Below are 16,588 nucleotides of genomic sequence, written 5' to 3'. Positions count from 1 at the left end.
TTTTCTGTTTGAGAATTTAAAATTATCCAATTAGAAATGATTTAAAGATCATGTGACCATATAAATATTCAGAAGATGCCATAATATTTCAAAAGCTTATTGAAACTTTTCACATTAAAGAGAACCTTAAATGTGAACGAATCAAATTTGTATACTTATGATAACAGTTATTTCGTGCAATACATGAATAAATAGATAAATTTATAAATAAATAGAAAAGCTGAGTTTAAAGTCCATGTCAAAAGGTTGACTAGAATCAGCGTGTTTTAGCTGTCACGGAGAACGTATTTGGGAAAGAAATATGAACGGGAAGGCGAAAATACGCATAATTGTGGTTTCAACTTTAATGGAGCTAATTCGCCGAACAGATGGTTCCCATGGTAAGCATTCTACATGTATTTAGATTATCATTTGACCAGATCATCATCATCATCATCATCATCATCATCATCATCATCATCATCATCATCATCATCATCATCATCATCATCATCAGCAGAAGCAGCAGCAGCAGCAGCAGCAGCAGCAGCGATATTTTTGAAAGAGTTAAGAAAGAAGCGGAAGCGTACAAAAGTATAAACAAGCCATACTAAAGATTTATGGAAATAAAGTCACGCTTGATTCACATTTACGAAAGTTTTTCAGTTTAAATACACAGTATGTGTATCACGTGATAAGCTGCGTCATAAATGCTTCGTCGGAAGGCAATATTTTGCTTCGAATGAAGACTTTAAACAAAGAAAACTTAACTAGTTCTTCACCATATTGAATGAAAACTAGAGTAGTCTACGCCGCTTACAGAGCCCCGCATTCGGTCTTTTGCCAAAGTTTGATTGAGAGTTTAGTTTCTAAAAACACTTCGACAAACCTTTTCACAAAACCGCCGCCTCATGGAGGACTGTCAAAACATTATTTTGGAAACAGTTTTGTCGAAGTATTTGATGAAACTAATCACATAACCGAACTCCGATCATCAAAACGAAGGTGGTATGGCTCTTTAAGTGACATAGACTGCTTTTTGGTTTCATTTCGAATGGTGAAGAAAAAAACAGTTATCTTGGTTTTAAGTCATCATTCGAAGCAAAATGTTGCCTTCCGACGCAGTATTTATGACGTAATATATCACGTGGTATACACACACTGAGAACACAACTGGGAACATGTAATGGCCTCACGATTTGATAACATTGCAAAAAAAGAAATTGGTAATTATCTCATTTGGTAACGAACAATTAATTTACATATCAAGGGGCCAATCGTTCAGAATTCCTAAAAGTTGTAAACAAAGTTGTTAACGTCATCGTTGTTAACTTTTTTTTTACTGCTGTGACATCTTTATGTACACATTGGTGATATGCAGTCTTCCTAACAAGATATTTGACAACTGTTTCAGCTGTATTTATTTAATTTGAATATATTAACACATCATCAAATAGTTCACTTTTCAAAGTTAACAAGAATATTGTAAATCACGTTGTTAACGTTAAAAAAACTTTGAACAATCATTAAGGTATCTAACATCACAATACATTTATTCAGCATTAAATGATGTAACATGCATAGCCAGAATGCCAAACATATGAAACAAGTCATCGTGAAGAGCAAAGACTTAGTTAATAGAGAAGTATACTGTATATCATAGTATCAAATTCTTAACATAATTACGATCTCGATCGTAACAAAGATGCATGATATACATATTTACTGACATTGTGAATTTGACAATTATTATAACGCTCAGTCTGTTTTTCTAATTTAGGTATCTTGGGTCGATGGTTCAGAACTTTTTAAAGTTAACGACGTGGTTAACGATATTGTTATAAATGTTAGAGGCGGTCACATATTATTGAAAAATCATAGGCTTGTACTTTCGGTACCTGAGCAAACAAATAAATAACAAAAGGTAATAATTTAATGTCATGAAGTGTCAATTTTCAAAAGTAAACACATTAAATGTTTCAATTTGCGTTTGAAATTATTTTACATAGGTAAATACGTTGAGGAAACACGAGAAACTGTTGATCCTATTAACAAGATAAACCTTAAACGGTGTTTAAACAATTTCCCACGTTGTTATTTGCGAAGTAAAATTTGAATCAAATTTATAATTAAAGATAAATAATTATACTTAAAGATAGAACGCTTTTTTAATGACATACAAATTATTTATAAAAAAAAGGAACATTTGTTAATTTATTTGATCTTACACTCTCTGATTGATAATATAAAACTTAGGAAAAGACACATCTCTCGGATATGAATTCGAATTATATACTAAGTTATGATCATTTAATCCATGTGGGATGTAGGCTAAATTCCCGTCGGACAATTTCCCGCCAATCATTCTCGTAAAGACAAACTAAATTCCTTCTCCAAGTTCTGCAAGGACGAACAAAATCCCCTGACCAATTTCTGCAAGGACGAACAAAATCCCCTGACCATTTTCTGCAAGGACGAACAAATTCCCCTGACCAATTTCTGCAAAGACAAATAAAAAACCCTGAACAAATTATGCAAATATGAATAAAATCCCTTGACCATTTTCTGCAAGGACGAACAAAATCCCCTGACCAATTTCTGCAAAGACGAATAAAAAACCCTGACCAATTTCTGCAAGGACGAACAAAATCTCCTGACCAATTTCTGCAAGGACGACCAAAATCCCCTGACCAATTTCTGCAAGGACGAACAAAATCCCCTGACCATTTTCTACAAGGACGAACAAAATCCCCTGACCAATTTCTGCAAAGACGAATAAAAAACCCTGACCAATTTCTGCAAGGACGAACAAAATCTCCTGACCAATTTCTGCAAGGACGAACAAAATCCCCTGACCAATTTCTGCAAGGACGAACAAATTCCCCTGACCAATTTTTGCAGGGGCGAATTAAATCCCATGACCAATTTCTGCAAGGACGAACAAAATCCCATGACCAATTTCTGCAAGGACGAACAAAATCCCCTGACCAATTTATGCAGGGACGAATAAATTCCCCTGACCATTTTTTGCAGGAGCGAATTAAATCCCATGACCAATTTCTGCAAGGGCGAACAAAATCCCATGACCAATTTCTGCAAGGACGAACAAAATCCCCTGACCAATTTCTGCAGGGACGAATAAAATCCCCTGACCAAATTCGGATAGGACAAACAAAATCCCCTGACCAATTTCTGCAAGGACGATAAAAATCCCCTGACCAATTTCTGCAAGGACGAACAAAATCCCCTCACCATTTTCTGCAAGGATGAACAAATTCCCCTGACCAATTTCTGCAGAGACTAATAAAATCCCTTGACCAATTCCAGCAAGGACGAACAAAATTCCCTGACCAGTTTCTGCAAGGACGAACAAAGCCCCCCCCCCCCGGCGTATAGGAATCCACAGATAAACACTTTCCTTTAAAGAAAATTGCATTCTTTAAAATGATGTTGTCACAACCGGGCATATGATGTCATGATTTGTTGTATGTTTATGACGTCACTTCTTATTTAATTCAGTAAAGTAGCAAAGGTTTTAAGAGTGTTTTTCATGATCTTTACCATTATGACTTGCTATATCATGAAGCCATTATTGTTTTCAATTGAACTGCAAACAAACATGCGAAGTTATATTGTTATATTAACACGGGAAAATGCGTAATGGTATATTAACCAGCGTGTGGTTAATGTATTACTTGCATACGTCTAAAATAGTGCATGATTGTAATGGATAATTGTAATTTTTGATTCCGTCTCACACAGTAGACTAGTGCACACGAGCAAATCTTGTTAATGAATACTTCGCGTAAAACATAGGACGCTTGTCGCAGAATTTAAATGCATTTTTAAAGAAAATGTTATTATTTTTAGGTATTTATTTTGCTTGTTTCCGGTTTCTTGAACTACCTTATTTTTGGCCCCGACCCTAGTTAACCTTAATATTGCTAATTTAAGTGAATTGTTGAATAAAAAATAGAATTTATCTAAATGCCGAAGGCATTACGGAGTTAGAAAAAAATACATAATTTTGCTCCAATTTCGGACTTATACGGGAAATGCCGAGATATTGCGATTGGTGAATCTCTATTTCCGACTAATATAGAGTTTACCGAGAAATTGCGATTGGTGAATCTCTATTTCGAACTTATACGGAGTTGCCGAGAAATTGCGATTGGTGCACCTCTTTTAAATCAAATACGGAAACAGACGAAAAATTGCGATTGGTGAATCTCTATTCGGAATACTACGGAAATTGATGAAGGATGCGATTGGTGAATCACTATTTCCGACTAATACGAAAATTGCCGAAAAGTAACGATTAATTACATGATTTTTTTCACCAGGTGGCGGCCAGTGTGCGACGACAAGTTATTTTGGGGAGGATAATCCGAAGAGCAAAGATGACCGCATAGACTCCAATGTCGGTATGCAAGTTGTGTTAATGTTCTTCTCGTCGTTGTAATAACACTACTATTATGATATAATTTATTAAATGGAGGTAATAAAACATAATTGTACTATGACTATATAGGAATTGCGTTCATTTGTTTCTTAAATAACATAATGTAAAAGTTCTCGGTAAAGACCTAAAAATATTACTAGTCGCATTTGTTAGGCTTGAGTCTTGTGGAGTTCAACATCATACTCAAAAGTACCAGACTACAATGAAAATTAGTTTGTAGAACATATCTGGAATAATATTTGTTTTACAAAATAAGTTCATGTAAGAGAATGCAATATTTTGCGTAAATTAGCAGTAAAATACACGCAAAAACACGGATTTGAAAGGGAGAACTCCTATAAACTGGAAAATTCCTTGCAGTTCTCGGTTCAACCTAATTGTCGCAATATGGCATACTTATTCTATAAATTATAGTCTACAGGGGAGGGAATTTAGAAATACAATTCATTATTAATTCAGTGCGGTTTTCTCCCTTATGAATGCACTGCTCTAGCAGGGAAATTAGATAAAAAGTCGCATTTTACCAAGTAGCAATGCATGCTAAATGGAAGAACATACATTCTTTATCATTATCAATTAATATATAACTCAGATTTTGCAAACTTGATTTGACGTTCATTACCCAACTTCTTGGTAAGCATGGTTATTTTTCTCTGTATTGCTATGCATTTCGCACAAGGTAAAAAAATATCCACCCCTGCATATGGAAGTCATATGCTTATGAACATTGTTATAATTCTTATTTCCATAAAGTACTGCTACGGATAATTGGTCTAAGTATGGACATTTGTAAATAATTTGTTATACCCTCTTTGTTTAAGCAATGATCGGAATGGAAGGAGTATTTAGTATGCTACAAGTGCGCTCACATTCTCTTTAGTGGATGGGAAGGCTTGAGAGCGAGCGAGCGAGTGCCATGCTATCATTCATATGACCTTATTTTGAATATCACAATCACTCAGGCCGTTCAGCACTCTCAGTGCTTTGATTTGTATTATTGATGGATGAAGTACCTTACTGCAGATTTCACGTACATGATGAACGATCCGAACTACGTCATCAATTGTTGCGGCGTCGTAGACAATTGGGAGGCGTATTTTGACAACGTTAACACCGCCCGTACCGTCTACTTCCAAGTATGGCGGCCAACCAGCGGAGACAGCTTCCAGCTCGTCGGACAGAACGCCGTCAGCGTCTGTATGTACCTTATTTCGTTCGCCATATAATGTACTTTAAACTTGATTATAAAAATATAATAGTGTATCGTGCATATCATGATGGTAGTTTCCTCTAATATGTATATAATTATACCGTTATTAGAATACTGTGCTGAACTTGTAATAAGTTATTCTGTCTTGATCTTTTGACCAATTGACAATCTTACTAAGCTTTGTAATGTATATAACAATTTGATGATGATGATGATGATGATGATGATAATGATGATGATGATGATGATGATGATGATGATGATGATGATGATGATGATGATGATGATGATGGTTGTGGTAATGATGATGATGATGATGGTTGTGGTAATGATGATAATGATGATGATGATGATGATGATGATGATGATGATGATGATGATGATGATGATGATGATGATGATGATGATAATAAGGATGATGACGATGATGAATCAAGCGTGACTTTATTTCCATAAATCTTTAGTATGGCTTGTTTATACTTTTGTACGCTTCCACTTCTTTCTTAACTCTTTCAAAAATATCGCTGCTGCCGCTGCTGCTGCTGCTGCTGCTGCTGCTGCTGCTGCTGCTGCTGCTGATGATGATGATAATAATGATGAATGATTTCAGCGTCAGACGGAGAGCAAGCCTTTGCAATTCCACAATCCCAGAGAATCACGGTCAAATCGAACGATCGTTGGGGCTGGTAAGAGTTTAAAACAGTTTTTTTCTGATACCTAACATGTCTTTATTCATATTAGAATTCTACGGGACCTTTTCAAATAAAACAAACTGAATGACCTATGTTACATTAATGTTAAATTGTTATGCCTGTGTCCGTTTGTACAGAACAATCTTAATACTTTTTAACATATTTTATAATTTTTAAAAATTATTCTTTAAAATAGAGTTTTTATTTTTGAAAACCTAAGTTTATTTTATTATAAGTGTCAATATTTATATGGCAGACTATAGACTAAGCATAACATTTTATACCAGTTAAATAAAACAGTTGCTGAATTTTATTGAAAAGATACAATTTTACTTAAAAGTAAAATGACCCCTGATGTCCCCATTTAATACTGGTATTCAATGAAAGGTCTCCATGTACAGAGGAAGAATCAGTAAATATAGTACCAGAATTACTGTATTTAATAGATATAATATAACTTACCTAAATATAGAATCATCGTACTATGTTAAATGTGATTTTGGGGTAAAATGTTGGAAAAATTACATGAAAACGAGAATTTCTGGAATTTATCTTTTATTTGGCACTCGTAAAGATGTATCTCGTGAAAACATGTTTTTCTTTAACGTTTGTGACAATAAATACGATCTAACACTGAAAAACAAAACAATCGTGTTTCTTTTATGCTTATTCTCGAAATTTATTGGTATTTTTATCTATTTTTCTAAATATCCCCTTTTTGGAATGCCCCTTTGCTACCCGGTAACCCATGGGGCGCCCCTCAGGCGTAGTTTTGATCGCCAGTGACGAAGACTGATATGATTTTCCAAACGTTTTAATCATTTATTATTTACTCGTGTTTCATTGTAAACGTTTTATCCACATTCATCAATTAACTTTTATAGAAGCATTTATGTAAGTAATGACAATAGTTAATGCTTGATTTTGTTTACTTTGAACATATTGTTACGGATACATTGACCGAATTTAACGGGTCGCCAATTTCTGAATTAATATTTGAATGGTCTAAAGTGTAAACGAAAGAAATGTAAATTAACATTGGATTATAAACGATTTTCCAAGTCAAGCCTTAACGTAATTTAACAGACGGGGGACTAGAATCTGGCGTCATGTTTGTCAAGATTTAAAACTGTAATTCTTAAATTAATAATAATTAAGGGTGGTATTTCTTTTAGCCCAAATGGGCTGGATGTGAAGACCTCATCCAGTGTGAAGACCTCATCCAGTGTGTGTATATCACGTGTACAAAATGGTGTAGTAAAAAAACTTATCTTTGATTTAAGTTTTCATTTTAAGCAAAATGTTGCCTTCCGACGTAGCATTTATGACGCAATTTATCACGTGGTATACACACACTGGTATACCAATCTGATAATAATATAATGTTTATAACCTTAATAGTGTGTATGTTAACGTATTAGTCATAGCTAGACATGAATAAACGTTTACGTTTTACGTTGACGTAGGTGGAGTGACGGAACTGACGTGATAACGTATAAGAGAGGTGGCAAGGAAGAAGACAATAATTACTTGATGGCGATATCCTCCGCGACGTCAGTGGATGACGTTGTAGATTGGTCAGCTAAAACAGTGCAAAACGACCGCTCATACGCCGCAAGGATCGACGTTGAACCCAGTAAATATTTCTTAAACCTTAAACAAGTTGTTAAACCTAATTTACCTCTCCAACCAACAATTAGTTGGAACAAACATGTTCATTTATGAAGAAATAAGTCATACAAGATTTACAAGAAGTATCTTCCATGGCCGAGAGTGTATGATACGTTCAGTCCGACCCTGCGCGAGGGTCGGGATGAACCTATCTTACACGAGCGGCTGTGGTAGATGCTTTTTCTCCCACCTCAGTTAAACAAAATTATGTACAAATGTATTTTTTTGCTGGAGCTCTTTTGTGCTTAGTGAAAATAATGGCGCATGGATATGCGCGCAGTGATTTAGATTATGTTAATAGTCAAATTGCTCTTTAAATAGTTCTGAGGAGAGTGAAGCATTATTTCTTGAAAGGTGCGTAAAAACTGTTTTATGGTGACATCTGAAGCGAGAAATAATTAATTAGCGTTCTAAATATTGCCACAAGACAAGGTTTCGATAATGCTACAGACGACAGTCTTCAATAAGGGAGGTAATTACAATGTGGCGACCATTAAAAAGGAGTTCCATACGGGCATTTTATCTTCGCCCGTGGGCAAGATAAGAAATTCTAGCATGGTTAAATTATTGGATCTACTTATCTGAGGTGGGAGAAATATATTTTGCAAAATGCGCAACATTCTATTCAAGATAAAACTCGACGGTTTTGAACTTTTGAATTTAAAGCTGCACTCTTACAAATAGTTTTATTTATTTATTTTTTTCCCAGAAGCAACTCACTTTTGGCATCAGTGCCTTCAATGCTGTCATATAAGATACCTTAGAACAGATCTCAAGTATTTGGTAAAGTGCCTCTGTAAGCGTTAGTAACGCTTTTAGCCATGCAAAATCATTTTTCAAGCTTAAATATGAAAACTGCGATCTGCTCTTTTGTTAGCAGTCTTATACCAGTGGTTTACTGACATTAACGTAAGTATTGGCGCATTCCAAAACAAGATATGTTTTTAAAAAGTTGTCAAAATAACCAATCTGTGAGTTTACCGCTTTGAATAAAGAATACTGCAAAATTAATGATCGCCAAAATCCATTCAAAAACAAATACATACAATAACCAATAGTTATATTTAGTGGCTGTATTCTTAGATAATACTTAATTTTACGATTAATACATTTGAACGAAAAATGATTAAATGTTTCGATGTTCTCGGAATCCCGATCGATAAATATAGAACGATCACATGACTATCACGTGACTAAGCCATCCATGAGTACATTTCGTAAATTACCAATGTAAACAAACGAACGCCAGAATCTTGAATGACATTTTCGATACTAATCTGAGTTCCGCGGCAATTTTCCTTCGAAAACAACCTCGGATGTTTTACAATTTCAGAATTCTTTACATTTAAATACGCTGTAAATAGATCGCGTAGTAATTTCAATTTAGTCAAGCCTTTTGACTTTACTACTCGAACGAATCTTCATGATTTATGCTATTCTAAACTTCATTGGGAATCAATGTGAACCTAAACATAAAATGACACAACAATAAATTAATACTCTAATTATTAATTTACAAACTACTTTTAAAAATGAGCCGGCATACTTCCGAGACTCGTCGTAATGCGGAGATGACCGAAGTGTTCCGATTGATTTCAACGTCAATAGATAATTAGAGAGACACAAAATTTGACATATTTATTGATTACATAAGCATTAGCTATATTCCAATGCCAGTGTACTATCCCACAACGCCTTGCGTGACATAGACCACGTGATAAATTGCGACATAGATGCTATGTATGAAGGCAACATTTTGCTTCAAATGAAGACAAAATTCACTATTTCTTCACCATTTTAAATGAAACACAGCACACTTATGCCCCGCCTTCGGTCTTTTATCAGAGTTTGATTGAGAGTTTAGTTTCTTAAAACACTTCGACAAACCTTTTCACAATACGGCCGTCTGGCAGAGCACTGTCAAAACATTATTTTGGAAACAGGTTTGTCGAAGTATTTGATGAAACTAATCACCTTGTCAAACTCCGGTAATAAAACGAAGGCGGAGCTCATTAATCGGCATATACTGCCTTTTGTTTTATTTAAAATGGTGTAATAAAAGAAAAGTTATCTTTGATTTAAGTCTTCATTTTAAACAAAATGTAGCCTTCCGACGTAGCATATATGACGTAATTTATCAAGTGATATACACTTACCGTGTATTTTTTTTATAGAATAATACATGGTTGACAATGGCTTTTGGTTGATAATTGCCCCAGTGGAAGGAATATTTGCCCCGAGACAATTTAACTAAAAAACGAGTTTTGTGACCGAATCTGGAACTTTTGTTATAAGCAGCGTTATCGGTAAAAAAATACCAAATCTTTAGTCTATTTGACAAAATGTTACACGGTCATTCTGTCGTCCACAGACAACGACCCATTTTTTACCGGCACCATGTCCGCGACAGTGTCCAATGCAGTGGCTATAGGAACGACCTTGGAAACCATTTCGGTGTCAGACAATGACCTTGATGACATCAGCACGCTCACCGTTTCCATGGTATCAAACTCCAAATACAGCTTCGATACATCCACAAGTAAGATATGCTTATTTCAGTGTGTGTAACAAAAAATGGGAATTGTAAGTAACAAAGAAGGAATATGAAACAGATTCCGTTTCGATATTCAGTTTTAAAGTGACACTCTTATTCAAAATTAATACATACACATGTATAACAAACATAAATTTTGAGTAATAAATATCTAACTACTTACTAAATAATTAATGGGAAATATTGATTACTGATAACAAGATTGTAACCGTTATTTAATAGCTGAAAACGCAAAAATATTAAATGATTGGTGAGTGCTTAAAGATTTACTGTGACCTACTGTCGTCTCATAAGGTAGAAATACCGTGTTTTCCGCACCTTTCTTTCAAATTAAACTCGGTATCCTTCACAAGAACCATTAATTTCGACATTTATTCATCCTTTTTATCATATTAAAACAATTGTATTAATTGTGGTATATCTTATTTTGGAGTAAATGTGCATCTTTAATGAGGTAAATATTTTTTTAATTATTAAAGGGATACTTTCTCACAACATTAATCATGAAATCAACATTAAAACAAGTAGAATTGATATTGTTTCCAATGAATTGAAATAGCTATCTAGGCGAGGGTTTACGTAGCCAAGTGTAAAATGCGGCAACAGGCAGTATCCGCTACATAGACCATACTTGCATTCGAGAAAGAAATCTATTTCCCACAACATTGCAAGCTACCAAACTATAAGAGAATCCCTTTAAGTTATAACATTACGTCTGCAGTGGTTCTGACGACGGTCGCTAGTTTAGCGACGTTAGGCGACTCTGAAAGCAAGCTGAGGTTCAAAGTGGCGGACCAGTGCTCCAACACCGTCACGGTGACCTTCACCGTCACCATCACCAACGACGTAAGGCCTCTTTTTTGTTTAATGACCGTAGAAATATAGGAACGCCAAGCCGTTTATCAAACATTAAAACTTAAAGTATAAATAAAGTATGTTATGCACCAGTAAATTGTAAACACGACCCCATCAGGTCCGGGATATACCGGGGATAGTCGGGAAATGGGCCGTGTTATTACCTCCCAGGTGGCCCGCAGTGTCGTGTGAATGCGGTGGTTTTGTCTTCACGCCAAATATAGCGGGGACATGGGCCCTACCTTTGGTCCCTGGGGTGCGGGGGCATTTGGCGGGGATTCTACCCTCAGTTCTTACCCGGGCTTGGCTGGACCGAAAGTCAAAGTCCCCGCTATTCCTCGGACCTGGGGGGCGTGGTTACAATTGACTGGTGCATTATCCAATAGACGCTAGTGATTTATGCAATGCTGATTTATGTAAGAGATATAACTGTAACCATGTCAAAACGTAGCTGCACCAGTGGGTCCACCAAAACATACTGATATATTTACATTCATCGATTCATTTGTATAGATAAAGCTTGACGTTTATATTGTATAACACGCAATGAGTTATGACGTCATTGTTTGGATTGGATTTACGCGACGTCATTAAACAAATGCTATATGACGTAACAAAAATCAGCTTTTCTTTTATACAAAAGTATGTTATCGGTTACTTATCATTAAGAACAAAAATTAATGCTAAATAACAGAAGATACTTTTTATTTTTAATCGTAATGAATACTTATTTATAATGTTGATATAAGTATTGATCGATTTTTTTTCTTGCTTTTATGCTGTATGAACGCAGTAGGGCTTGCGAGCAAATGACCAAGAAGCGCTAGCGTGCTCTACTGCGTTCATACAGCATAAACGCAATTAAAATGCGATGAATCCTTAAATAATGGCAATTGTTGATGCTTCATATTGATCTAAATCAGCCCACCATACTTAACTTTTATACAAACGTCTGACAACTATTTTAGCCACCCGAAATACACAATCTTCCGAGCTCCGTCTCTATAAGCGAGGATGTGACGTCGGAGACGCTACTATACGTCATCAACGCGACAGACACGGCCAATGACGTCACTTGTGATTTGGCAAGTGGCGTCCCTGCATCATACCCGTTCCTTGTAAAGGAGGATCCAGTGACAACAGGTAATAAAATTCTGTCTGGTGAATTGGGCCATGGTAAAGAGTTTCATCCACTGATTTTATAAATCAAAATTAATATATAAAAAAGATCATTCTTTTATAATATCGATATAGTGGAAAAAGGATTAAGTCAAAACGTTGATAAATTCGATCGATAAACGTTGCTATAAAATTATGGTTGTTGTTGCCATTGTTGTTTTTGTTGGTTTTGTTAATGTTGTTGTCGTTCTAGGCGGTGGTGGTGGTGTATTGTTGTTATAGATAAATGGGTGGGTGTTCTTTTCAAAGAAACAATTCATACTCCACTGTGTTCCAGATTATGGCATATACAGCGAGGTCAACCCCGGATTTAGCTACAACACGAAGAACAGTTACACCCTGGATATCGACTGTTCGGATGGACTTGCTTCGGATACCGGACAGTTTTACGTGTACCTGGTCCAAAACACGCCTCCAGTCTTTATTAATTTACAAAGTAAGTGGTTTTGTGATTTCTATGTGTTTGTGATTGACGCATCAATCTAATATGAGTTTAAAATGGTTGACATCGAAAACGTTTTTTTAAGTTAAAAAAGTATCTGTTAAGAAATACGTTGTTTGATATTTATGAATTTTACTGTCTTCAAATTTCAGACTCGACGTCCATTTCGACGTCCGATCAGATAGGGACGACGGCGTTCCACGTGCTCGTGAATGACACCGAGGGTGACGACCTAACGTTAACAATGACGTGCACTCCCGCCATCTGCCCATTCGATATATTCAATTGTACGTATTTGCCGATCATTATTGTTTCGTGATTCGGACGTGTCCGATTATTAACGATGTGAACCGGAATTTACCGAATGCTTTTTAATAAACTAAAATTTGATAAATTCGGGTGTAACGTGAAATGTTTGTTATGTTATAACGTTATAGATTCTAATAGATCGATTTAATTCAAAACGCATCGATTTAAAAGCTTATCGGTTGTGCATTTTCAATCCGTATACGCATATTTTCATCAATATATAAACACATTTGTGACATACATATTTCAGCGGGTGAGATCCAACTAAATGCCGACCTGACGGACCACGCAGTTGTTGGGTACGATTTGGAAATTACGGTGGCTGACAGCAGGAACACGGTGGGACCTAGTCTGCTGACTATCACCATTACAGGTAGGTATTATATGGTGGCTGACAGCAGGAACGCGATGGGGCCCAGTCTGCTGACTATCACCATTACAGGTAGGTATTGTATGGTGGGTGACAGCAGGAACGCGGTGGGACCTGGTCTGCTGACTATCACCATTACAGGTAGGTATTGTATGGTGGCTGACAGCAGGAACATCGTGGAACCCAGTCTGCTGATTATCACCATTACAGGTAGGTAATGTATGGTTGGTAACAGCAGGAATACGTTGGGACCTAGTCTGCTGACTATCACCATTACAGGTTGGTATTGTATGGTGGCTGACAGCAGGAACACGGTGGGACCCCGCCTTCTGATGATCACCATTACAGGTAGGTATTGTATGGTGGGTGACAGCAGGAACACGGTGGGACCCAGTCTGCTGATTATCACCATTAAAGGTATGTATTGTATGGTGGCTGACAGCAGGAACACGTTGGGACCCAGTCTAATGACTATCACCATTACAGGTAGGTATTGTATGGTGGGTGACAGCAGGAACACGGTGGGACCCAGTCTGCTGATTATTACCATTACTGGTAGGTATTGTATGGTGGCTGACAGCAGGAACACGGTGGGACACAGTCTGCTAACTATCACCATTACAGGTAGGTATTGTATGGTGGCTGACAGCAGGAATACGGTGGGACCCAGTCTGCTGACTATCACCATTACAGGTAGGTATTGTATGGTGGCTGACAGCAGGAACACGGTGGGACCTAGTCTTCGGACTATCACCATTACAGGTTGGTATTGAATGGTGGCTGACAGCAGGAACACGGTGGGGCCTAGTCTGCTGACTATCACCATTACATGTAGGTATTGTATGGTGGCTGACAGCAGGAACACGGTGGGACCAAGTCTGCTGACTATCACCATTACAGGTAGGTAGTGTATAGTGGCTGACAGCAGGAACACGTTGGGACCCAGTCTGCTGACTATCACCATTACAGGTAGGCATTGTATGTTGGCTTACAGCAGGAACACGCGGGGAGCCAGCCTGCTGACTATCACAATAACAGGTAGGTATTGAATGGTAGCTGATAGCAGGAACACGTTGGGACCTAGTCTGCTGCCTATCACCATTACAAGTAGGTATTGTATGGTGGCTGACAGCAGGAATACGTTGGGACATAGTCTGCTGACTATCACCATTACAGGTAGGTATTGTATGGTGGCTGACAGCAGGAACACGGTGGGACATAGTCTGCTGATTATCACCATTACAGGTAGGTATTGTATGGTGGCTGACAGCAGGAACACGGTGGGACATAGTCTGCTGATTATTACCATTACAGGTAGGTATTGTATGGTGGCCGACAGCAGGAAACGGTGGGACCCAGTCTGCTGACTATCACCATTACAGGTAGGTATTGTATGGTGGGTGACAGCAGGAACACGTTGGGACCTAGTCTGCTGACTATCACCATTACAGGTAGGTATTGTACGGTATCTGACAGCAGGAACACGGTGGGACCCAGTCAACTGACTATCACCATAACAGGTAGGTATTGTATGGTGGCTGACAGCAGGAACGCAGTGGAACCCAGTCTGCTGACTATCACCATTACAGGTAGGTATTGTATGGTAGCTGACAGGAGGAATACGGTGGGACCCAGTCTGCTGACTATCACCATTACAGGTAGGTATTGTATGGTAGCTGACAGGAGGAATACGGTGGGACCCAGTCTGCTGACTATCACCATTACAGGTAGGTATTGTATGGTAGCTGACAGGAGGAATACGGTGGGACCCAGTCTGCTGACTATCACCATTACAGGTAGGTATTGTATGGTAGCTGACAGGAGGAATACGGTGGGACCCAGTCTGCTGACTATCACCATTACAGGTAGGTATTGTATGGTTTCTGACAGTAGGAACACGGTGGGACACAATCTGCTGACTGTCACCATTACAGGTAGGTATTGTATGGTGGCTGACAGTAGGAACACGGTGGGACACAATCTGCTGACTGTCACCATAACAGGTAGGTATTGTATGGTAGCTGACAACAGGAACGCAGTGGAACCCAGTCTGCTGACTATCACCATTACAGGTAGGTATTGTATGGTAGCTGACAGGAGGAATACGGTGGGACCCAGTCTGCTGACTATCACCATTACAGGTAGGTATTGTATGGTAGCTGACAACAGGAACGCAGTGGAACCCAGTCTGCTGACTATCACCATTATAGGAAGGTATTGTATGGTAGCTGACAGCAGGAACACGGTGGGACCCAGTCTGCTGACTATCACCATAACAGGTAGGTATTGTATGGTGGCTGACAGCAGGAACGCAGTGGAACCCAGTCTGCTGACTATCACCATTATAGGTGTGTATTGTATGGTAGCTGACAGCAGGAACACGGTGGGACCCAGTCAACTGACTATCACCATTACAGGTAGGTATTGTATGGTGGCTGACAGCAGGAACGCAGTGGGAAACAGTCTGCTGACTATCACCATTACAGGTAGGTATTGTATGGTGGCTGACAGGAGGAACACGGTGGGACCCAGTCAACTGACTATCACCATTACAGGTAGGTATTGTATGGGGGCTGACAGCAGGAACACGGTGGGACTATCACCATTACAGGTAGGTATTGTATGGTAGCTGACAGCAGGAACGCAGTGGGACCCAGTCTGCTGACTATCACCATTACAGGTAGGTATTGTATGGTGGCTGACAGGAGGAACACGGTGGGACCCAGTCAACTGACTATCACCATTACAGGTAGGTATTGTATGGGGGCTGACAGCAGGAACACGGTGGGACCCAGTCTGCTGACTATCACCATTACAGGTAGGTATTGTATGGTGGCTGACAGCAGGAACACAGTGGGACCCAGT

At 38.1% G+C, this 16,588-nt stretch overlaps 2 protein-coding genes across 2 annotated transcripts; one reads left to right on the top strand and one right to left on the bottom strand.

Annotated features, from left to right (window-relative positions):
• The first annotated feature begins 301 nt into the window (after nucleotides 1–301).
• LOC128245906 (cadherin-23-like) lies at nucleotides 302–13,363 on the top strand. The gene is made up of 8 exons (XM_052964125.1): nucleotides 302–380; nucleotides 4,323–4,403; nucleotides 5,465–5,638; nucleotides 10,386–10,553; nucleotides 11,290–11,414; nucleotides 12,392–12,566; nucleotides 12,880–13,038; nucleotides 13,197–13,363. Exons 1-8 carry the CDS (start codon nucleotides 302–304, stop codon nucleotides 13,361–13,363), a joined length of 1,128 nt encoding a protein of 375 aa, XP_052820085.1.
• Nucleotides 13,364–13,733: 370 nt separating this feature from the next.
• On the bottom strand, nucleotides 13,734–14,687 carry LOC128245905 (uncharacterized). The gene has a single exon (XM_052964124.1). It carries the CDS (start codon nucleotides 14,685–14,687, stop codon nucleotides 13,734–13,736), a length of 954 nt encoding a protein of 317 aa, XP_052820084.1.
• Between the last annotated feature and the right edge of the window lie 1,901 nt (nucleotides 14,688–16,588).

This window comes from Mya arenaria, chromosome 9 (assembly GCF_026914265.1).
Source record: "Mya arenaria isolate MELC-2E11 chromosome 9, ASM2691426v1".
NCBI lineage: Eukaryota > Metazoa > Mollusca > Bivalvia > Myida > Myidae > Mya > Mya arenaria.
Note: the sequence above shows the minus strand (reverse complement) of the source record. Positions and strands in the feature narration are given on the sequence as shown.

Excerpts from the sequence above, each read along its gene's own strand:
- LOC128245905 (XM_052964124.1), bottom strand. The coding sequence starts at position 14,687 with ATGGTGATAGTCAGCAGACTGGGTCCCAACGTGTTCCTGCTGTCAGCC.
- LOC128245906 (XM_052964125.1), top strand. The coding sequence starts at position 302 with ATGAACGGGAAGGCGAAAATACGCATAATTGTGGTTTCAACTTTAATG. Across the intron at positions 4,404-5,464 it reads CCGCATAGACTCCAATGTCG|ATTTCACGTACATGATGAAC; the intron begins GTATGCAAGTTG and ends ACCTTACTGCAG. Across the intron at positions 10,554-11,289 it reads CAGCTTCGATACATCCACAA|TGGTTCTGACGACGGTCGCT; the intron begins GTAAGATATGCT and ends TTACGTCTGCAG.